At 43.0% G+C, this 24,270-nt stretch overlaps 1 protein-coding gene across 2 annotated transcripts in view; it reads right to left on the reverse strand.

Annotated features, from left to right (window-relative positions):
- The window catches only part of Dock1 (dedicator of cytokinesis 1), a 542,363-nt gene that overhangs the window by 455,909 nt on the left and 62,184 nt on the right, over positions 1–24,270 (reverse strand). For both annotated transcript variants that reach the window (XM_004625582.2, XM_012513454.2), the window contains exons 3-10: positions 23,803–23,843; positions 20,771–20,826; positions 17,134–17,230; positions 14,661–14,809; positions 6,617–6,752; positions 5,611–5,768; positions 4,442–4,523; positions 3,650–3,785 (exon numbers count right to left, since the gene is read on the reverse strand). In XM_004625582.2, the coding sequence (XP_004625639.1) occupies positions 3,650–3,785; positions 4,442–4,523; positions 5,611–5,768; positions 6,617–6,752; positions 14,661–14,809; positions 17,134–17,230; positions 20,771–20,826; positions 23,803–23,843 (855 nt within the window). The remainder of the gene's footprint in view (positions 1–3,649; positions 3,786–4,441; positions 4,524–5,610; positions 5,769–6,616; positions 6,753–14,660; positions 14,810–17,133; positions 17,231–20,770; positions 20,827–23,802; positions 23,844–24,270) is intronic.

Consider the following 24,270-nt stretch of genomic DNA (forward strand, 5'->3'; position numbering starts at 1 on the left):
AAAAAAAAAAAAAAAAAAAAAAAAAAAAAAGACTTGGGATAAAAATCAACAAACAAAAGGACACAGTATGATAAATACTGTATTTTTTACTTCATTTTCTTTTCTTCAGTGGCTGAGTATACTGAAGTACATGCTCTGCCACGGAGGCACACACCCAGCCTTAGTAGGGTAAGCTAATGGTATTAATTTTACAAATTATATACCATAGCCAGGGAACATACCTATAATCCTACCTGCATGGGAGGTTGAGGCAGGAGGATTTCAAGTTCAAGGCCAGATTAGGTAATTAGACCTTATCTCAAAATAAAAATCTTTAAAAGGACTGGAATTATATATAGCTCAGTAGCAGAAAACGTATCTAATATACATAAAGCCCTGGGTTCAATCAGTAGTACCACAAAAATGTGTGTGTGTGTGTGTTTGTGTGTGTGTGTGTGTGTGTATGGTGTGGGTGTGTGTGTATGTATGTATGTGTAAAAAAAAATAAAATAAACTATACCGGAACAATCACAAAGTATTACTATCCTGGCTATGAAAAATTAGAAATGATTTACTTAATTGTACTTATCTTTCTCATAAAATTTCTATTTTTTACAACTATCACTCCTACATTCTCACAATGTTTAAAAGAAAAGAATGTTATATATATAGTATTTTCAATAAAAGACTAAAACCTATAGGCTTAAAGGCCCACAAATGCTTTCTCATTTTAAGGACCTGGGCTCTGTGGACACAGGCAAGCACAAATCATTCTAGAGAAAGCCTCAAAATTAAATTTGCATGTGGAAACTGGAGCTGCATACAAATAGGTAGAATATGATTACCAAAAAGTTGATCGCCCTTCTCAGCTGTGAGAAGTGTTTCTTGTTAACAGGAGAAAGTACAGTTGAAAGCTGCGCTGGGAGAGCAGGCAGCCTGTGCTACAGAAGAGGAGGGTGACCTCCGGGTGTGCTGAAAGCCGACACCTAACAGAAGGGGCAGCGCGGGCTGCAAACCAAGTGACCAGTAGGACTCAGGCCACAAAATAAGCAGCTTGCTCAGGTCCTACTTAGAATTTACAGAAAGATACCGGCTAAGCAGGTCTCAGAAAAGTGGCCCTCCAGGAAGACCATGAGGACACAGTGCTCAGTGCCGGAAGCCAGGGATGTATGAGACTTCACATCCAGAAATCACACGGAGCCAAGAAAATAACTGCTGGGCAGCTGTGACACTGGAGAGGGGCAGAGGTCCGTGACCAGCGTCTGGGAACCAATGCTAACAAGTCAGGCCTGAAACCAACAGCAGGAAGGAAGTGCTGCCAAGAGTCTCCGCAGCATTTCACCTGGGGCCTCGCAGTCCCACAGCAGAGCAAGACCCCATGCTGCAGTCAGGGCAGAGCAGAGGGAGAGGCCACGTTGCAGTACTGGAGTCAACATGGCCAGTAGGGGTAGAGCTAAGACCCAGTTCCTAGCAACCCACAGTACACAGGTACCAAGGACACAAGACAGAAGTGGAAGCAACCCAAGACCAGTCTAGACAGAAGCAATTAGGGGCCAGAGGGGACATCCATATAGTCATCCAAAATCAGGGGGACTAGAGATCTAAGCTCGAGAGTGGACAGTGATCCAGATGTCTCCATCAGCGTGAGGCCTGCAGGAACAAGGTGTTATCAGGATGGCCAGCCTGGGCTACCACAGCACCAGGCGAAGCCCAAGAACTAGCAGACTTCAACCTAATGCCTGACTTCACTTCTTGCTTCATAACAGCAAGAGGCCACAGCAGCAGAACGGGGTGCTTTGACAACAAACCTGCTCATGTCGTGCTACTTAAGGCTTCCTGAAACACAGACACTAAAGTAAGAAAGCCAGAAAGTCTCTACCTTGATCCAAAGAAGAAAAACTGTCAACCGCCAGTCTAGACTTTATCTTGATTTTTAACAAATCTAATGATGTGCCCATAATAATTTATCAATTAATCTCCCTGGTAATCTAATAATCAAAGAATGCATGGCACCAGTGTCAGAAAGAGGTTCAACTTACATGCCAAAGATTTCTCTGATTGCTTTAAGGAAGCCCAATATACCCAAGACAAATACAAAGTGTTTTCTTAAAATATTATAGAGGTGAAAAAACATTCCTGAAAAATTATAGTTATCTCAACTATATACATGCAAGATGCTACAGGAGCTGAAAATCAGAGGAATACTTTTAAAGTAGGTATGCAAGTAACAAGTGATAGGGGCTGGGGATATAGCTCAGTGGTGTAAGTGCCTGTCTGGCAAGCACAAGGTCTTGAGTTCAATCCCTGGTACTGCCAAAAAAAAACCCACACAACTAACAAGTGATAAAAATATATTTGTCCACCCCAGCACAAAGCCCAACGTACCTCAACAAGGCAACTTACCCTCAAGATTTCACTCATAAATAATAAAATCATTGGAACACACTAATTAGTCCTACTAACAAAGAGAAGCCAGCTTAATTAATGTGCTTCTTCCTCATGACGCCCATCTCATTTTACTTATACTTTATGAAGTAGTAATCATTCTTTTAAATGATTTGATATAGTTTCCCAAAGATATCTAAAGAGACCACAGAGGATTTTTAAGGCATTGAAACTACCCCTGATGGCCTTGTAATGGTGGACACAAACCGCTCGCTTGTGCAGACCACAGAACACACACACACACACACACACACACCACAAGGGAGCACTCACGTAAGCTGGAGCCTCGGGTGACGGCGCTATCTCTCTGCAGACTCCCTGACTGCCACACATGTACCAATGGGTGGGAAAGGCTGACAGTGAGAGTTGGGGCACAGGGTAAGGTCATCTGAGAACTGGCTCTATGTTCTTCCCATTTTGCCTGCACTGAGAACGTTCTCTAAAAATAAAATCACTAAAAAGGAAAGTCTGTTTAAAAGACAGGAAAAACAAGAAAAACTAAGTTCTGAGTTTCCTGCCTGGCAAGGTAAACAATGTTTTCCCCGAGGCATCCACACAAGAAATCCTGCAATATGTTAAGATTCAAGAATTGCGTCAACACGTTTATTCATATGGTATGGTTCCCAAATAGCTGAGAAAGGACAAGAGGAAGTATCACAGGGCTGATTAACCAAATTCCACCGCAAGAACAAAATAGTGAGAGAACTATTTCCTAAAATTATGAAAAAGAGTATGACACTAAGAACTTCCTAGGGACGCTTAACTTTCCTCAACGGTAAAAAACACATTCCTACTTTCCTTACACTGCCACCAGGAGCAAAGAACAGAAAAATGGGCGTGCAAAGGCCCTGTTCCGGCCAGCTGTGTCCTCTTCCCAGCCCACCTGCCCCCTCACCACTCCCCCCAGGCTGTGCCCGAGCCCTGAAAGCCTGAAACCTCCATGACAAGCTTCTCCAGAGGCTGGCAAAGGGCAGGGATCTCTCCTACAAAAAGACATAACCTTCTTCAAAACCAAACAAAACACTTACAAGGGAAACTTGTGCACTGAGTCATCATTTAGCATGCTGACTTGAAACCATATAGAAAAGAACAGAGATTATTTTTCTCTCAACTAGAAAAGCTTATAAATCAAAGGTACCCACTGCCCAATATTCAACGGCAGTGCTTATTCAAAGCAAAGGCGAGGATGTCAGAATCTCAAGGAAAAAAAAGAGAAATGGATTACCAGCCACGCCAAAAGGTCGCCGCAACCCGGAGGTCAACTTTCTTGTGTTGCTGTCCCTCAGCTCCATACGGCCCACTCGGACAATCTGACACACAAAACTGATTTTCTCCCTTTTCAGGTCTTTGCTTCCAAGGTCCTAGGAATATTAATTTCCATAAATTATTTTCAAGAAACATTATTCAATCCAAGTCCAATTGAAAAGAACAGTAAAAAAAGATCTTTACTCAGATCAGATTTTGGCATTTTAATGTTATTCACATGACAAAAAGGAACTGCATAATAATAATCAGCTAATGTTAGGTGAACTTAAGCTACACACTGAAGCTTCCACGGTAACAAAGTAAACCTTGGTCGTGTGGTTTTTTATTTTGGGGAGCTTTTTTTTTTTTTTTTTTTTCAGTCAGGATTTCAACTTGTCTCTAAATGGTTCAGCCTGGGCTTAAGAATGGGATTCTTGGCCCAGGGAGACAGCTCAGGGGCATAAGCGCCTTCCTAGCAAGCACAAGGTCCTGAGTTTGATACCAGGTACCAAAAAAAAAAAAGTGATTCTCTTGCCTCAGCTTCCCAGAAAGCTGAGATTATAGGCAGGCACCACCATGCCCATCTGGCACAGTTTTTCTAAGGAGAGCTAAAAACGCCTCAGTTTCCAAAGGCGCACTACCTATCCTAGACTAAACAGCATTATAGGCAGGCCCAGCACCCATGTACTAGTGCAGAAAAACCTCAGCCCTAAGTCCTGAAAAGTTACTCAAATGGGAAGCAGGGCAACTAAGCCCCCGTGAGCACATTTACCGTAAAGACAGCCCGCAGATTATGTAATCTGTCTATATCTTTAGGTAATCCTGAGCTTGACCAGCGAACCAGGTAGTTTTCACTTCAAAAAAGAAGAAATAAAAGCAAATTAGTTTTCCAGATGGAACAGGGCACCAAATGTAGATCCAAGTTGTTTTATAATTAATACCACAGAGGTCTACTATACAGGCAGCCATAAGTTTATAAATATCACCAATATAAAACAGAGCAACTCCTCAGTGACCAGGTACTGAGCACACACCTCAGGAGGCTTTAACTTCCAAAGTCTTGGGTTATAATTGTAATGGAACTCTTCACAAATAGACTTTTCAAGATTTAACCTCTGATATGCCATTTGTGAACTGTAACAACTGCATTAAACTCAACACAATATATATGTATTTCAGAGCCCACAACAAACAAAATATGCTAGAAAACAAACTGCATCTCACGTCAAGAAGAAATACAAGTCCTTATCAGAAGTGAGAATAGATTCATCCATTTGCTCTGTTACAGTCATGCACTAACTTTGAACAGCACACAAGAAAGACACTGGACACACACACACACACACACACACACACACACACAGACATAAATATTTCACACAGAGTTTAAGCACAATTTTCCATCTAGACAAAGAGAAAATTACACTGAAGGCCAAAAGAAAACAATGAATTTACAATGTTTTCATTCAGTAGATAGGGACTATGAGCCTGTGAAGTAGGGACCCTTCTACACACTGAACTCTACCTATCTGCTTGGAGAAATATCAACAGGACATAAGTCACAAAAATGACATTTTGACATCAAAAATCTGAAAAACAGAAAAGTGGAGCAGGAGATCTAGAAATACAAAGTCCTACCTACAAAGACAACATAGGAAATGGTATTACTTTCGACCTTCAGCTGGGTCCTTAAAATACTGCAAGAGTGTCCCTGTGATGACAGATAACTCCATATGCAAAGAGCAATCTTCACTAAGAAGGCTTCTAGCCTGCCCACAGCCCAGCCTAGCCGCGACCACCCTGCCCTCCTAGAGCTGCCTGGGGAGGAGCCAGAAGCCACTCACCCCAAGGGCTCTCGGGCACACTAGGTGTCAGCAGGCTCTGGTGCCACTTTTTGAACCACAACCGAACAGCAAAACAGCAACCGTGGAAGTAACCTACCTGATGAACTTGGACTCCACAGGGTCATAAAGAGACATGAGGACTTCAGCATCTTCTCCTATTTTACAAACCACATTTTTGAGGTTGACAAACAAGGCCAGAGAAGGAGTGGCAGCAAACTTCGCTTGTCTGTTAATATCCATGTTCTGCTTTTGAGACTGTAAATGGAAAGAAAGACAACAAGAGCAACATCCATGGATAACCCTTGCTCTTCAGTCCCTACAAAACTGAAAATGGTCTGCAACCCACAGGCTCCGCTAGCAATGCCATTCATGTCGCCACATCCTTCTCCGTACTATACATTCTCAAACCACATAAGTTTAAGCACAGCCCGGCATCCTCTACGTAGTCACTGTCCCGAATGAGCTTGTGCTCAGGCTTGCAGAGGTAGAGAACTATCAGGTGTCTAACCAATTAATGGGAATGACACTCATATGTGAAGGTGCTTAAGTTTTGGTTCTGTCTTTCAAATCAATCCCCCACGGTCCTCTCTGCCTTACTCATCACTATGGTCTCAGTAGCTGGCATATAAGAGATGCCCAATAAACGTTCACTAAATTAAGAGTGATTCGATCAAACCATTAGTTTCTAAATATCTACTATGCACATAACACTGCAGAACACAAGAGATGAAAAGATAAATCAAACGTAAGTTCTCAGCCCACATCAAGCTTAGAATGTGTCAACCCCTGTCTCTATTAGACAGAAAATTCAGAACCAAGTATCATCTCCCATCTGACAAATGAGGATACAGTCAAGGCCACCAAGATCCTGTCTTCAACCGTGAAGCGCGGTGGTATACACATCTCACGCAGGGATGAGATCTGCACGTCTTGCAGCACCAGGCTCTGTTCTACGCACTGCTGTCTGAAACATACTGCGCCATGCTCCTTGTCAGGTTCTTTTTTAGTGCAAAGTCTGGGCTCCCTGATAGTCCATTAACACTGAAAGCTGGTGCTGAGAAAACCTGGCCCATCTCTGAACAGCATATGAAAACGGGGCTTACTTTTTCTTCTTGTAATCGTTCCTCCACTTGTTTAGAAGCGATTTCATGAGCTAGGAAGAGACTAATTGTGCTAGTTAGCTCGGGATCCAAAATGTTCCCATCTTCATCTCTGACCACCAAGTCCAAATCAAGGATTCTAGAACAAGAATTCAAGACTTTATGAAAAAAAAAAAAAAAAACCCACAAAATTTGAATTTAAATTTTCTCTCACAACTTCTATCACACTCAGTCTCTGACCAAATGTAAACATCGTAAAAAGTCAGGCTCACCCACAAGTATTTGGAGACATAATTCTGTGACTGCCTCCAATTACACACCTTGGAGGAATTTTAAAAATCATTCATTTTTACTTTCAATGAAATAATGACTTCGTCTTCTAATAAGAAATCTTTTTTAATGGTATTTATTTATTTATTTAGTACACAGTCTTGCTACGCAGCTCAGACTCACAGTGATCCTCCTGTCTCAGCCTCTCCAGCGCTGGGATTACAGGCGCAGGCCACCATGCCTGGTTTGGTGCACCTGGAGTTCCAGACCAGCACAACATGCAGTACCAGGACCAAACTGAGGTCCTGGCACTTACCAGAAAGGTGCCTGGACCGTTGAGCTATCTTCCCAGCCCTCTAATAAGAAATCGCACTGATCTACAAAGCTGAAATAAAATGTGCATTACTAATTACTATGGAAAGTACGACAGTTAACACCCACCACTTGCACACATATATAAGATGTGCATGTGCACACAGCCATGTATACACGCAGCCACATGCATTCTTTTTATTTTTTTTTATTTTTTTATTTGTGTGTGTGTGTGTGTGTGTGTGTGTGTGGCCAGCTCAGCCCACCAGGGGGCGGGGCTGGCTGGCATGTGGTGCTGGGGGATTGAACCGCGATCCATGTGCTTTGCTAAGCTTGTTCTAAGTAGGTGCTTTAGACCACTGAGCCATCTCACCAGCCCCCACATGCACTCTTATGGACTGTAAAGCACAAGATTTTAACAAATGCATGTTCGTATATACAAACTCATGTACAGGCACATTCAGTTGCAGGCCCACATATTCAAACTCAAGTTGCTGGCTATGGTATCATCACTGGATTAGAGGGAAAGGAGAAGGAAAAATTGCGGCAGGACACAACGCATCCCACAGTGCCAGACAGCACCAGCCCTAGCAGGGTCCCTGTCACAGCTTTCCTTCTGCCTCGTGTCAGTACTCATCGCTTCATTAAAGCACCGGAAGATTTTCAATGAAGATGTTCTAGTATTTCTGAACATGAAGCAGATGGGTGTTATCTACAATAATGTTAAGCAACTTCCAGGCCAGATGGCTAAATATAGTAGCCAACCTCAACCCAAAGCAACATCTGGCTAATAAATCTGTTCATTCTGTAGCTGGGAACAGTTTTTGGCAACTTTCTCTCCAATTCCCCAAATCCAATACAACTATTAGGTAAATTTCACCTTAAAGGAAAAAAAAAAAAGATTTATATTATATACAGACTCTTGCCACACATATTCCAGGCCTGCCAAACTCACAGCTCAGGATAGCCTCAGCCTCCCACGAGCTAATGGTACAGGAGTGTGGCCCAGCTGAAGTCTTTATTTTAAAAAATAAACAAGCAGGGGGCCTGCCCCTTAGCTCAGTTCTTTAAGTGGCTGCTTCCACAAAGCAATCAGGCTCAGGTTGCTGTGGTTCAAACCCCACAACTCAAGCCAGCCAAACCTGCCCTGAAGGCATTCGGAGCAAATAAAAAAAAAAAACACCTAAAAAATAAACAAAGCTAATTATATAATCAAGAAAGAAACCAAGAGTTGTGTCATGGTGCTGTGTTCTGGTTTTTCCTTTAGAAAACTACCCACGCTTTAGGGCAGGTAATTAACAATAGATGCCGCCTTCGAGCCATTATGTAGTACTGCTGCTATTGACAAGTTTATAGAAGCAGGCTTTCCCTTAAACCACATGACAAAGGAAAGAGAGTCTTGTCAAAGAATGATAAATTGCAGTCAGACAACATCTTTAACAGTCGCAAGTTTCAGCAGAAAGGTGAACCCACCAATAAACATTCCACACAATCAAGCGAGGCTTGGTATCTCCTGAGGACACATGCCTTAAAGCTAGAGGGCAGTTTCCTGACAGGCAGGACCAGCACACCTCTGGAACACAACTGCAAATTTCTCTTTATTTCCTCTTCATATTGACTGAACAAGTTTTACTCAAGGTGAAACACACCCAACTGAACCTGGGCTTTTAAACAAATAATGGCAGGCTGTATGCACTGCCATAAAATCAGCGTGAATAGTTCCACTACTTGTGGCGTGCCTATGAGGAACAGAAAGGTATTTCTGAAAGAAAAAAACCTTGTAGAGTCTCACTGGTTGCCTCTTGTAACATGCCTCACTAATGCAAAAGTCTCCTTGCTCGAAAGAGGTCTCCTCTGGGACATGCCCCTAACAGTAAGAATCAGTGATGGTGCGGGTGGGATGGCTGTGGTGGGCCTGTCAGGGTGGGCAGCCAGCATCAATACAGGTTTGGGCAGAGTCGATCCAACTACAGAGCACATGGCTCTGGGAGGGCCAGCCACAAGGTCCTGCAGTCCAGAAGGAATCAGACTCCCTCAGAGATGATCGTGAGGCCCAGGCCCTGTGCTAGCTCGCAGTGTGCGTCTACCAGGTAATCCCCACCTCATTCCTGCCAGGAGAACTAATCAAACCCACCTCTCAAAAGAGGAAACCGAAGCTCCATGGAATTAGTTATCATGTCCGTCAACACCTAAAGGGTCCAAAGCCAGGACTCAGCATAAAAGCCACCCCCCCAGCCCCAGGCATCATCGAACGTGCCCTGTCACACCAACCGGCCTACACCCTCTTCTCACAAGCAGTGTATAGCTGGCTTTAAATCTGGTGTGAGCTTCTGTTATAAAAGTGTATCTCATCACTGCAAGATGAACTAACACCAATTAAAAAGAAAAGAACTGTGTCACAGGAAACAATTGTAGAATAATCACTACTACGGTGAACAGACCCTTCAAAAAGAGCTTACTCTATTATTTTACTGACTTCTTTACTCTTACCAATCATCAGAATAAATTTCATCATTAAAAGCAGCACTTCACACCGGGTACAAATTTGGCAGAGTTCCGTAAATGAAGTGAATAAATGATATAACTCTGCTCACAAAAAAAAAAAAAGTCCATGAAATCTTAAATGATCTATGAGAATACAGTAGCTCTTCTGAAATTATATGCAAAATGGTGTGTTCAGATATGTCTCTGTGTGTGTGTGTGTGTGTGTGTGTGTGTGTGCATGCATACGACTTTGAGTGTGTCTACAGCTCTGTGTACATGTATGTGGGCTATGTGTGTACCAAGCATATGCATCTTTCTAGAAAGGTAGACTGATTTTCACCATACTCTCGAAGTTGATTTCCAAAGCTCTTCTCTACCAAGTGAAAAAAGTAAGAACAAATGATGAATGAAAAAGACACAAAACATCCAATCCTTCATAAATCTGTCCATCTTCAGATCAAAAGTTCAACGTTAACATTTTACTTTGCATTATTTTCTTTTCTGAAGGAGGAACAGGAAGCTGCACAAAGAGCATTAAGCTTTAGCAAGATTATGGGGTACACTGAGATTATGAGGCACAGTCGGATACACAGAAAGCATTATTAGATTTAGCGAGGTTATGGAGTAGACTGAGGTTCTTGGACAAAACATTATGTTATTAAGGATTATATTTACTATCAAAGTAATAAATTACACTTGGAAATGCTTTAACTAGATTGTTCCATGACATAATGCACTTAGGTAGTTTCCTGCAACCAAAATAAGCAGGTGGACTTGGAACATCTGTTGAAAAATACAATTCTTCAACAGAAAATAAAATCAAAGAACCAAAAGGGTTTCTTAAGCAGATGGTTTTGTAATAGGCTTCACTACAACATCTAATATCACATAGCCAGCAGTGTATGACCTGCTGGGAAGAAATAAATACAACAAACCCCAAAACCTTCTCCTATAATACGTTGTCTTGGTTACTTTTCACTCATTGCTGGGACAAATATCTGACCCTCAAAATGAAGGAAGGAAAGGTTTATTTAGCTCACAGTTTGTGGAGGTTTCAGTCTGTACTTGGCTCACTCCCAGCCAGACTGGCACACGGCAGAGAGCAGCAGCTCATGGCAGCAGAAGAGCAAAGCGAAGGGCAGCAGCTACAGGTTCTAGCCAGCTTCTCTCCCCTCCTTATACTATAAACAAGCTATCGTGGGGCTGAGGGTGTAGAACTCACACAATGTCCATGCCCTTCTCTGGCACAGAATAAGGATGTTTACAAAATAAGAATCCTGGTCCAGCCAAATAGCTCAGTGGATTAAAGTGCCTACAAGCAGGCACAGGGCCTTATTATGCCTAAGATGTTTGAAATGCAGTGAGATAGTGAGGTTAAGCTTGATAGCCTAAATCGTTTGATAATAACAATAAGCTTGTCTTCTGGATGGTTAACAACCTAAGTTTGCAGACCAAAATTAGAGAAAAAGGAGGGCTACAAGGAAAGCCAACATTTTGGCCCTAGCCTTCTAAGGTCAATTAAGACTCAAGACATATGAGAACTTGTACTGTAATGTCATATACCTCAGTAGTGTCCCAAATTTTCTGATCAAGAAGATTATGGGGCCAAAGAGGAAAGTGATCAATGATGTAGAGTGTGCCTAGGGAGAGTCACATGGGGAGAAGACACTCTCTCAGGCTTTCACAGAGAGCACATTGGCCAAGCAATGGCTGTGACTTATCCACATGGCTGCACTGACAAAGGTTCTACAATCTGAGGTACAGGATCTCAGGATAAATCCTGAAGGGACTTCACTAACCTTCTCAGACCCAAAAGCTACAACTCTTGTTGCACAGGTCCTGCTTTACCTTGGTCTTAACCATCCAGTAGAAAAGTATGAAGACAAAATATAGGAAGTAAAGCCATGTTGTTATGTTGAGCTGTGGGGGACTCGGGTCAATAATTTCTGACATTGCCAGTTAAACAGAAGACCAATGCTATTATGGGCTATTGGACTCTTTTAGAATATTTTGCTGAGTTTACACACCTATAATATTCAATAACGGAACTTAAAAAAAATGGGGTATAACTATGAATGTCCATTTTGTATCTGTGTATTCAAAGTGGTTGGGATATATAGTTGCATTCTCTTAATGAATAGAATGATTTTTTCTAATGGTGTTTGTAAATAGTATCACAAGTCTGCATCTTGTACAGCAATTAACCACTAAGAAGAATATATGCAGTGTATTATTTGTTGAAACTGTACTTCCGATTTGATTTGAAACTGTCTCATTACTATATGTTTATCAATAAAACTTTGAAAAAAATAAAAAATAAATAAATAAATAAAAAAGCAGGCACAGGGGCCCGATCCCCAGGCCTGCAGTGCAGCCCCCAGGGCACGCTGAGACAGCAATTGAGACTGGGCATGGTGGCACGCGCCTGTAATCCCAGCTCTTGGGAGGCTGTAAACAGGCAGAACACTACAAGTCCAATCTAGTAGTGAGACCCTGAACACCCTGTAGATCCTTCCCTAAAATACAAAAAAAGCTAAAAAAACAAACAAACAAAAAGAATCCTGGCTCTCTGCTAAGTCACTTAATTAAACTTCTAACTTCTCAAGTTGACACAATGCATCAACCACTACGTATGCCTACTCCAAATCTCTCATATTGGTCATAATATAATATGGCTTTTAAAAACTTTACAACTAAAAATAGGAATGAGTAGAAAACAAAATTTTGTGCTATTTTTTGTTTAAATTTATTTGATACAGGGTCTTGCTACGTAGTTTGGACTTGTAGTGATCCTCCTATCTCTTAGTACTAGAATGGCAGGCATGCAACCACCATGCCCTGGATTCGAGGCCAACACAGCATGTTGTACCAGGAATCAAACTCAGGTCCTTGCACTTGCCAGGCAGGTACTTAAGACCACCAAGCTGTTTCCCTAGCCCTTACGTGCCATTTTTTATTTTACACAAAGATACTTTAGTCCAACCAGGGCTCCTTCCAGGTGACCCGTTGGAGGCAAACCCCCTCCCACTCTGACCTCCACCTCAGTGTATCAAGTGGAGAGCAAGATGGAAGAACCCACAAGTCTTCTAATCTGCTGTCCAGTATGGTCTGACTCATTTTAAAGACAGACATTAACAGTGTCTAGGAACCACGCAGAGAGATCATTTTTAAGGCTTCTTACAGCTCTGATTTACAGGAACAACCAAGTAGATATCAAGTGCATCTCACCCAGGTGTGGCACCGCTGCTCCACCGGGATGAGCTGCTAACTGCAATCTTAAAACTCACACTAGTAATGCATTAAAGGGATGTAATTTCAAAACGAAAGACAAAAAAGAAAAAGCAGAGGACAGAAATCTGCCCCAAAGAGGGAGCAGGGTACAGAATGATCATGGATCTCAGCAGCTTCGCCTTCAGCCTCTTGTAAGGGGTCCAGGGCCCCTTTCTCCCTTCCCAGACTTGTCACAACCCGGCTGGCTCTCTGGGCTGCGCGGGGATTAAACCAGGCCCCTCTGCCCGTGTGAATATTTCTTTCAGTGGGCTCTGTGAACTTCTTTCTACCCATTTATTTGTCCTTGACAGGGCCTCACCTCTCAGGTGAGAGAACTTCTGTTCCAAGACCACCTGGTTGGTCAGAAGGATTATCCACAGTCATCTTACAGTCAGTGAGGCGATGTGTGGGTTTCCACCGCAGTGATATAGTGGCCCCAGAGTGAATGTATACATACAGTAGTCTCGGTTTACAAACTTAATTCATTTTATGGTTTTGAGAAAGATGGCAGTGTCTGTATTTGTATAGGGAAGACAGCCATGGTCAGGTGTTTGTCACCCAAAGGGAAAGCAAAATTTTCTCAAATGTTTTTGTTTGTAAACCCAACAGTCTGCAAACAGAGGTACTTGTGAACTGAGGTATTTCTCTCATATTTACATACACTGAATAAGACCCTTCAGAAAAATTAGGCAGCCCCCTCCCCCAACTCTCCTGCATTCTACTGGAGGTGGGGAAGGACAGGGAGCTGAACTTTTTGGCTTTGTGCGTTTGGTTCTCTCTGTGCTCTGCCTGACAGCTTTTCCTCTGGTCCTTTGCTGCAAGTCCCAATGCCATTCATGCTATCTTTTGCCTTTTCTTATCCGGTATTACCCTACCCCCAACCCCAAGGAAATATTCTAGTAGAGTCTTTGCTCCTTCCAGTCAGTATTAGCCAGAAAATCCAATGAGTCCTCCCTGTTCTATTCCTTCCATGCATACACACCCCTGCCCCTACAGGTGAGAAAGGACAGGACTTCATTCCGACTACAGAATGGCAGAATTAGAATCAGAGCAGTTCTTTTCCTGATAGCATCAGAAGACTCTTGGGAACACCAGAACACTGAACATACTGTCACCAAGAGCACTCAAGCAGATGCGGGTGCGTGCCTGCTGTAGACGGAAATGGGTACCAGAAATATACTTAAATAAAACAAGTACTTGCTGCTCATCTGAATTCAAATGTAGCAGGGCTGTATTGCTGTTGGTGGAATCTGGAATGCCTGCCCTGGGGACAATTTCACAGTCATCTCTAAAGTCTGTTCCAGCTGTCAGAGCTGAGGCAGTCCGCAGACGGAAATGTGACGCACGTTACTGTACAAGATACCTCCGTGTCTGGACTCAAAGTGAAAGAGCGTGAGCAGAATCTCCAAGTCGCTTCCTCACCGAAGGGAGTCACTGTGGAGGCCCTTCTAAAACAGTAAAGCAGACGAGCTACCCAGCCCCTGGCCACTTAAGAGATCAAAAAGAACAGGTTTTAAGGATGATTCCAGAAACTCCTGATTTTCAAACCATGAGAGAAAATACCTCATCTTTTAAAAATGAAAATGTGCCATGATTTTGATGTCAGAAATTTTGTTTTATGGTAAAATCTAATTGTGGTGTCCTGGAAGTTTATGTGTATGTTATTAAAGTAGGTAATTTAAGCATAAAGTCATCTCTGAAACAAACAAACCTGTTTCCATAATCAATTTTGGCTGTGACCTTCTTCTTCAGTTCTTTGAGCTCATCCTGAGGCAAAGTTCCAGAAAGAATCTGTGATCGCCACTCAATAAGGTCGTAGATCATGTGCCGCACACTTCGAAACATCTCCCTGTTATCTTGCTGTACAGGAAAAACAATAAGGCAACTGTGGAGTTTGAGGTATGAAATAAGATCGTGGAAGAAAATCATACCGAATGGACATTTCTTCAAATATACATGAGGTATACAGATTAAAGTCAATGAAAAGTGTTTCAGCATAAAATGGAACACACATAATTTGGCTCTGATATCACATTAAAAGCTTAAAAGATTAAGAATTCATACCACCACGACTCCATTCAACATTCCCAGGTAAACAGATACCACTGAATCAGGAAGTGGATACAAGCCCTGGACTGTAAAGCCCCAAAGCCTGGCTTTGAGCTACAAGGGCAATGTTTAGCGCTCCCTCTGTAGTAGGCCCAGCCTAAAGCTCTGCCTCCCTGCTAACCTGAAGACAACCTTCAGGAACTCAACCCTGAGGCCTACAGCTCAGATGAGCAGCACAGAGGGTCCCACAGGGGTCTCCGTCCCTTGGGGCACCATGCCCCACAGAGCACACACACAGATCCATATGCAAAACACCAAATCTCAATCTACAGCTCTGGGAACATTTGTGCCAAGAGGAAAATTCCAGTGAGATGCAGAAGTCAGGCTTCTTATCATCTTTTATGTATTCTGATAGGATCAATGGTGCCAAGAAAACAACAAATTTACATTTGTAGGACTACAATTCATCACGTTTAGGGACTGCCTACAGGAAAAATGACCCAGCTGTTCTTTCAGTGAAAAGAAATCCAGGTGAAATCTAATATGTTAATCACCATGGTCCCTTTAAAAACAAAATGTGGCCATTGCTGGGTTTGGGTTTTAAAAGGACTTCCACCATTCCATATATCTGAACCACACTCACCTACTATTTGACCTTCTTTTAGGATTAAGATCCTTCTCATTCACGCATCCTTCAGCATCCTAACAAGCTATTTTACATCAATCAAGAGTTGGTCTTTGTAATATTATTTTAATTTCACCTTGGGGGTAAAGGGTGGCAAAGGCAGTTCTGGGAGTTGAACCCTGAGTCTCCTGCACACTAGGCATGTGCTCTATCACTGAGCTATATTCCAACCCTAATTTTAACTTCTTAAGTGAAAATTAATTTGCTTCTATTACATCCCTTTTCCTCTAATTCCCCTCGTGCATCTCCCTAAAGCCAAATATCTAAAACCTTTAGTATCTTGCTACCTTCTTATAACCACAGAGCAGAGCAGGGGGGGGGGGGGAATGCATATAAAAAAACTGTAAGCCTCTCGGGCTTGGCTTTCTACAAAGCCAAATGTAAAATTTGTAAAAGAAAATGCAGGTGATCATTAGGCATGCCTGCTGCAGGGGGGACTGCTAAAGCTGTGTCCACTCACGTATTAGTCAGCATCAACTCCTGTTTGTTTTGTTGCCATATTTTTGTTCAAAAATTGCTAAGTTGAACATGAAACACCGACTAGGAAATTGCTCAGATTTACCCAAAACATTCATGGCTAACTTTACGCTTTTAGGGTTTTGAGTGCGTTTGATGAACAATTACTGCAACTGCTTATTACTGTGCATTTATAGGAAACCACTGTATAATCAAAAACAACAAGCCTGCCCAACGAACAGCTGTGGGACTTTAGGAAGTTTTCTATGTTCCCAAGAAATTAACGTACTGACTTCCTTCCAGAGCCCTTGCTTGGTGATAATAACATTAGCATATGAGAAATCAACACTGAATAGAAAGACAGGCTTAACAAAAGGTAATCTTCTGCCAGTATGAATTTATGTGCAAAGAAATGCCCTGGGGGAATATGAAATGAAAGATGTCAGAGCTCCAACCTCTCCACATTAATAAGACCTTTTCCGCCACCAGAACTGGACAACTACACACAGAGCTAGAATCTAAAATATTTCTCTACTTCACCACAAACAGAGCTAAACTCAGAGGACTACATAACTTTTCTTAAACCATCTGAGGCATTACCTACAGCTAGCCAATGGCAAAAAAAAAACCCACCAATAACCCCATACTAGATCCATACAAAGCCACCCATTTCTGTGTAGATTTTAAATTCATTATCAAAATATAAGCTCTAAAATAGAAAAACAAATTCCCTTTCCACCTCAAGGCAAATCAACAACCGCTTCCTCTTATTGTCTCATCACAGTAAGTGGTACCCTAATACAACGCAGGTTGAAGAGCACACAACCTCAGTAGTGCTAGGGTAAGAGACGTAATGCTTCCTCAGCCTTTGGGAGGTCAGACCAAAGACCGGAAGTTCTCTTTAGGCTCCCCAGGAAAAGACAAACAACCCACTGATACAGTCCAGCTCCAGAGAGACCACTTCGAAGCTTGGCTGAGCACCCCATTTTCTCACCACATAGAGCTGCCTCCAAATGGTGGACCACTCACGCAGGGTGGTGGTGACTTCCTGGATGAGCGGGAGATCACTCGGGATGACTGTTTCATGTTGCCTGGGACAAGAGAAGGGAGAAGGAAGAAGCGCCTGAGTCCACAGCTGCATTAACCACGCTGAGCTTCAGCTAAAGCACACCTCGGCGTTTAGCGTTTAAGCAAATGGGAAGAAAATATACAAATAAGACTATTCAGACACACAGAAATTTTAAGAATAATGAGTATTTTTTGCTCAGAGCTTGAGACTTGACACATTATCCCACGTGTAAGTCATCCACCTCCTCTGTCAAGGTAAGATGAAGGAGGCAAATAATACCCATAAAAAGTCTTCAGGACATCAAGGTTTAAGAAGTACAATGTATATTTGTAATATGTAAACCCATCTATCTTAGAGATGCCATAAATTACAACCAGTCTGTGTGATATTAAAATGCAGGTTTGGATTAAGACTATTTTTACATTTCCATCATGCATAAAACTCATATGATAATGCAGGAAGCCGTTATCCTTGGCAAAATGTGAAAGAGATTATAACTTTCAAGTGTCTGCAGGTATTCCATGCAGCCTCAACTCTGACTACCCTTTTGCCCTTTCTCTCTTTCCCCAAAGACTTAACTCTTGATTTCTTCTTAAGTATCTACAAGTGCATGGCTCTTCATCAAGTCAATCTTTGTTTTCTAAACACTGGTCTGGGTCAGGCCCTATGCAAATCAGATGGGGACAATTTGGGTCAGGCAAGAGACTAAATCATGCTTTGCCAAGCAGGAAGGGGCCCACCTTGTAACCTGAGAAGTAAAGCTAGCCAGCAAGGTAGGCCAACGGTCGCTGCAGTGGGTCACATGCATCCTTGATCACTTGGGGTGCAGAACTGTGGGAAGAGCCTTGACTCTGGCTCACAACTGGGGTTCACATACCAAAGGTGGGGAAGGCCTTGGTGGGGAGATCTAGACCAATGTCTGGGAGGAGGCTGCATGAAAGACCATTCCCAACTCCACACCTCACTGCTGCTAAAGATTTCCCTCTGGGGGACCACCACCACAACCTAGTGAGAGGTGTGACCTCAAACATCCCCTCTATGTCTGTCACCAAGCTTTCCAGGTAAGCGTGGTGATACAAATGTGGTTCATTAAAGTCTACACAGCATCTTTATAAAACCTGCAGGGAGAAAGTACTCCCTAATCGCACACTCATCAGCAATTGCTCATTTCTGCAGCGATTTACACAAACTTCTGTTTGTGGGTGGAAGATAACTGTGGTTACATTTGTCACCTGACGCAGAGTTTGGGAACTGCAGCAAAATTCTGTCAAACACTGCTATGTGCAAACAAAGCTGTTCGTAAACCAAGGTATTACTGTGCAACTTTTATCAGTGTAAAAAAATAAAACAGAAACAAAGAATAAGTGGGATAGCAGATGCTTAGACATTGGTGGTGATTCTCACTGGTCATTTGTTCCCGCACAACTCAAGGAGATGTCAAAAGACAGGACAGGGCTGCGCGTCCCAAGCCAAGTACTGGTCAGACCAGACCCAGCTGAAGTTAGAGGACTAGAGTCTATGGCACCAGAGAGAAAATCAGAGAAAGCCAAGCCCAGCACCAAAGAGTAGCGGGCAGTGGGAACACACGGCCAGAGTGCCCGATTAGCAGCTCAGGATAGCGACAGAAAGGAGGGCTAAGAAGGAGCTGGGTACGAAATGCAAAGCCTAGAAACACTGGCACAAGACCAGAAGTGCTTTGTTAGCGGGGGAAAGAATCAGTGACGACAGACACACAACAACCCTTTTTCAGATGTCTGAAAGTGAACGAGGACCAGTGTCCTGAGAGAAAAAGTCCCAGGCAAGAGAGCGAACACAGAGGAACAAGATCCGCTAAGAAAGCGATCATACGAGAGAGGCACCCTGCGAGGGGGACAGGAGACCGAACCTGAAGTACTGTGGTGCAGGCTGTGTGGGAGCAGCCAGCAGGCCAGGGAAAGAGCGAGAGTAGTAGTGGCAGGGAGCCACCACACAGGCAAGGCAGCATCTCTACCCTGTCACCATGGCTGTCTACCTGCCCACACGGGGAACCAAGTATGTCCCACGCTGCCTGTCTGTCTGGGTGAATGGGGCTCTACTAATTGAGAACTGAAGTAATTACTTGCTCACTTCACATTTTTCCATTACATAAATATATGGTTACATTATACATATATCTCAAAATGCTTTTCAGAACATATTATTCACATGTAAGCTAACCTGCATTAAGATTCTGAAACAGACACAAAGAACACTGCTCTGCTTTAGACTTGGAACGCGTCCCCACATGTGATGTATTCACAGGCAAAAGCAACTGGTTCCTAGGGACGATATACACCTCCGGGGGATCAGCCATCAAGGAGTTTAGAGTCAGGCCACAGGGCCTGGCTGGACCACGCAGGTTCATGGGGTGGGACCCGGAAGGTGTGTCCCGCCCCCTCCTCTCTTCCCTCTCTGCTTGTTGGATCCCCAGTGAGGATGGGAGCAGCATTCTTCCCCTGCAGGCCCTTCCAGGATGCCACGCTGGTGTTTGATCCTATCAACCATGGACTGAAAACTCTGGAACTGAGAACCAAACTAAACCTCTCCTCCTTTAAGTTGTGGGTATCAAGTATTTTGTGCCATCAATGAGGAAAGTTAAAGTTACAACAAACATATAAACACATGCTTTATTATATTATTTCTATAAATGGATTAAAGTTTTAAAAGTTTGTCTTCCCCCTAGAACTTTCACACCAAAACATTTTATCTATCTCAAAAACAACAACAAAAAAAAAAAACCACAACAAAACCCCATCATATTGCAGGCCACCACTATTCACACCTCTAAACTCTTTTCTTCATTCTAATTAGGCAGCATGGGACTATAGAGCCTGAGAAGTCTTTTTCATATGTTAAAAGTACAGTGCTTGGAAAAGCAATTTTGTAATCAGCTGAAGAGATGTCATTATGCAGTAATCATATGATTAGTAATTTTATAATTTACATATTTAACCGAGTGTGAAGATGTAGCAGAGACCAAAAAAGAAAACATCATACTGCTCCTTCCTCTAGGTTCACACCTGGCTATTCATTTGCCATTCCTGCCTAATGGGCTCCTGTTCTGCAAATGTCCTTTTAATGGTCTTATACATCAGTCTGATGACCTCTAGGACACCTACATCACAATTAGACGCAATGCAAATTCATACATGTCTCAATTTAACAACAGTTGCTTCCCCTCTAAACTCCATTGGTATCATAGCATGCTATGTCTTCTAGAAAAATGGACTCGGTGCTGGGGGCCATTAAGTCTCTGCCAAATGGGGCAGCTGAGAGAAAAAGCAAGCACCTTGGCCAACAACTGCCAAGATCAACCTCAGGCTCAAGGAGAACGATTCAGCCATGGTGCTGGCCTCAGACTCTTTCAAGGGCCAAAGCAATACACACAGCTCGCAGTCACAACGCCCCTCCCACCCCAAGGCTCCTGAACCAGCGCAGTCAATCACAGCTGTTACCTTAATCTCTGAATAGTACTCCACCAGATATTTACAGGCCACGCCAAGTATATTACTGCCATTATTTAAAAATGAAAACCAAGACTTACCCTTTCCCTTCAACTATTGCTTCTTTAAGATGAATATATGAAGCAGGAAATATACCCTTTGAGGAAAAGAGAAATATAATTTTTATTATCAACACGTATACTGGTGACAAATCAAATAAACCTCCAAAAGGTACTGCGAGGAGTGGTCACATCATTACCAACTTCACAAGTCTTATGTTAAGCCTCACATACAGTAGTAACTCAGTTTTCATTTCAAGGTCCGCAGACACTTCTCTCAAGAAAACTAAGACAATGTGTTTGCAAAGGAAAAATTCTACAAAAACACAGGAAGTTCCTTGTCTACTCCATAGGTTGGCCATCATCTCTAGTGCTGACCTTCACACAGGCACATCAAAGGCCAACTGATGCCAAAAAGAATACTTCTCAGTGATGGCATTTGACACTGTTCCCCTCTCAAAAGGTTAAGACGGTCATCAAAAGTTGGTTTAAACTACTGCTTGTTACTTGTGCACTGACCACTGCCTTACACCACGAGGACTGCTCATCAATCTCCAAACAGAAATCAGTGTTAAAGTCCAGGAAGATGGAACAAATTCTTTCCACTTGGCACAACTGTAGGGGGAACACACAAGCTTACATTCACAGGGGGCTCTGCACCTCCAAATGCAACCTCCAAGGGGAACACTGCCTGAGGAAAACAGTCTCTCAAGAGGATGTACAGTCTCAGGAGAAGTTTTATCAAGAACTATGGTCATGCTCCCTGGGGAACCAAAATGACCCTTACTACAGTAAAGCAGAGATGAACACAAAGAAGGCATACATGGGGCTACTAGACTGAAGTCTTGGCAGCTTAAGCCACAGACCACTCATCCCGTGAGGGATTCTCTGCACTTAGCAAAAAATCCAGTAAGTACACTACAGTTTCAAGGCACCTGTTGTAAAAACAGGAGGTTCGGACCAGGCTCCTCTGGCATCTGCTCCCCCAATACCCACACAGAAAATTTAGAACCCAGACTGCCAACTATGCTTGGAAGGACATGGAACACCAAGAGGGCTGAACAGGACTTACCACTCATCCCTGTTCCCTGCTCCTGCCAGGAAAGTGGCTCGGCTGCAGGTAAAAAGTACTATCACATAAGGGGGAAAGGAATAGAACAGGAAATAAAGGGTGAAAAACAGAGGACCCAGTCCCAGATATCTCAGGATGGTCTGCAGGAGCATATGGCCTTCCACAATGCCAATAGTTGTATCCTCAAATGAGGATAAGAAAACCTCCCACCTCCAACGGGTCCTTAGGCAGAGATTCTCCCCTCAATCTCAACAAATCTGCTCTGAATCATGAGACCAGAGGAGAGAGAGGGATTGGATAAGACTGGACACATTTGAAGGCTTGCAATAAACAACTTTAGCTATGGCACCCAAGACCAGCCTGGATCCACAGCACTTCTGTCAGTATTTACACAAAGGATGCTTGTAGAACACTCAAAGTCCAGGAACCTAGGGGTCATGTCTTGTCTGTACCATTGCCTGAGGAGCCCCTTGCAAAACTGTAACTTCTGTGAGGCTTCAAATCCCTTATCTGCCAATGTGAGTCTTAGAAAAATAACCAGCCCCCTTCTCCGCTTCACTGTGTCAGTGAGTGAGAAGGTCTGGGTACCCTGATCCAGCATAGGAAGGAGCATGGCTGAGGGGACCTGGGAGAATGAGAGAGATCTCAAATTGGAGGAGTTGGTACCAAACACCAAAGGGGTGCACTGCACCAATGAAGCAGCATGTTTGTCCCATATACAGGTAGACTAGGGGAGGCGCTGTTAGTCCATACTCCCAGTCTCTATGTTACTAACGTCTTACACTGTGGCTTTCACAAAAGAAACTCAAGAGTTTCCTATACAAGAAGGGTTAGGGTTAGGGTTAGGGTTAGGGTTAGGGTTAGGGTTAGGGCTTCCTTTGATTGTAGAAAGGGAAACTTAATGTAAAAAGAGAATTTTCCTTACAGAAATTTATTCCACCCTCCACTTAATTCTGCCTTGTCCACCCGCTAGCAGGCCCTTGGAAGTGTAGAGATGCAGAGCCCAGTATGAGCTCAGCAGGGCCAACGTGCAGTCCTTGCTCCAGTCTGCAGGTACAGTTGACACTATACCCAATGGCGGCTTTCATTAGAGCCTCACTATGACTACTACCCTTCCAAGTGGCTACAGATTACGAGCAGCTTCTGAGCTCTCATAGAGCTCCACTTATCAGTACAACCTGCCTCTGACAAAGGCAGAACAGGGCAGCCACAGTGCTGTCCAAAGCCTCATTTCAGCACAAGACAGTCCAGCCCAAAATGGAGATAATGATAAGCAAATCTTAGCAAGCAAAGCAAGCCATCTGGGAAGCATAATTAGATATTAAAATGCATAAAGTAACATGGACAGCCTAACCACAGCTCAGAATGGGTATCACTTCCAAATTGTAATATCACAGAATAAAACAGAAGAGCCAGAATCAGGCTTTGCACAGCTAAGAACGCTAAAGCCACATCTAACTGTGGACAGGAGTGTGTACCACAATGATCTGAGTTACAAGAAAAGGTTTCACTTTCAGATAACCAAAGAACCACACATGCAAACAGCCCTTAAAAAAAAAAGCAGTTTTTGGTCACTCGATTTGAAGAGTGTAAAACCAGTCACAGGAAAGGGGGAAATGACCATACGTGAGCTGTCCAAATGTGTAAAATCATCAGAGATAATATAAGATTGAGAATGTTTAGCAATGTTTTAGTTTTCCAAAGTCTCCACACTCGGCTCATTCATTCCCTCTCACACAATGTCCGAACAGGTTACAAAATTCTACTAGGAAAAAAGGACCGCACGGCAATCCATTCTTGGAACAAAGCTTCCATTTCTACGTACACACACTGTTGAGAAGAATACAATTCAAGGTCATTCACATTTCAACCCATATGTTTGTTAAACTCAGAGAAAGAGATACATAAGTAAAACTCTCAGACATAAATGAGATGGAACCGATTTGTTCTCACAGTTTGATTCATGAAACAACATGCATTGTGTTTAAAGAAAAGGACTCACCTTCTTAGACTTTTTCCTTAAGGTGTAACCTCTATACCACCCTAAACGAAAACAAAGTTGAAACAGTTAATACAAGGAGACATAACAGGGTCCTCCAATAGCTTCATAATACAGTGTGTAAAATTCCCTGCTGTGCAGATGCCAGTAGATCATCAGAATGCAATAATCCTGAAACTAAGACTCATGAGTGCCGGCAGTTCTCACAGTAGAGATGCTTCTCTGTCTGCTGGCCTCACCTGACCCTGAAGTACAATCCGGAAGTTAAGCAGCCCAATTTCTCAAAAGTGCTTATCCTTTTAACTAGTGTCCCTGAGTACAGTCCTTGTATAAGCATTTTCCAACTGCTGCTCCCTCTTCCCAGCTTGGGTCAGGGTCTGTACACATTAGCATCCTCAGACCATCCAGAGCTCCCCAAACAGAAAAGCTATTGAGAGCTAACTTCCTCCTGCTTCAATTCAGAGATTGGCC

The sequence above is a fragment of the Octodon degus genome, unplaced genomic scaffold (genome assembly GCF_000260255.1).
Source record: "Octodon degus isolate 3935 unplaced genomic scaffold, OctDeg1.0 scaffold00010, whole genome shotgun sequence".
NCBI classification, from domain to species: Eukaryota; Metazoa; Chordata; class Mammalia; order Rodentia; family Octodontidae; genus Octodon; species Octodon degus.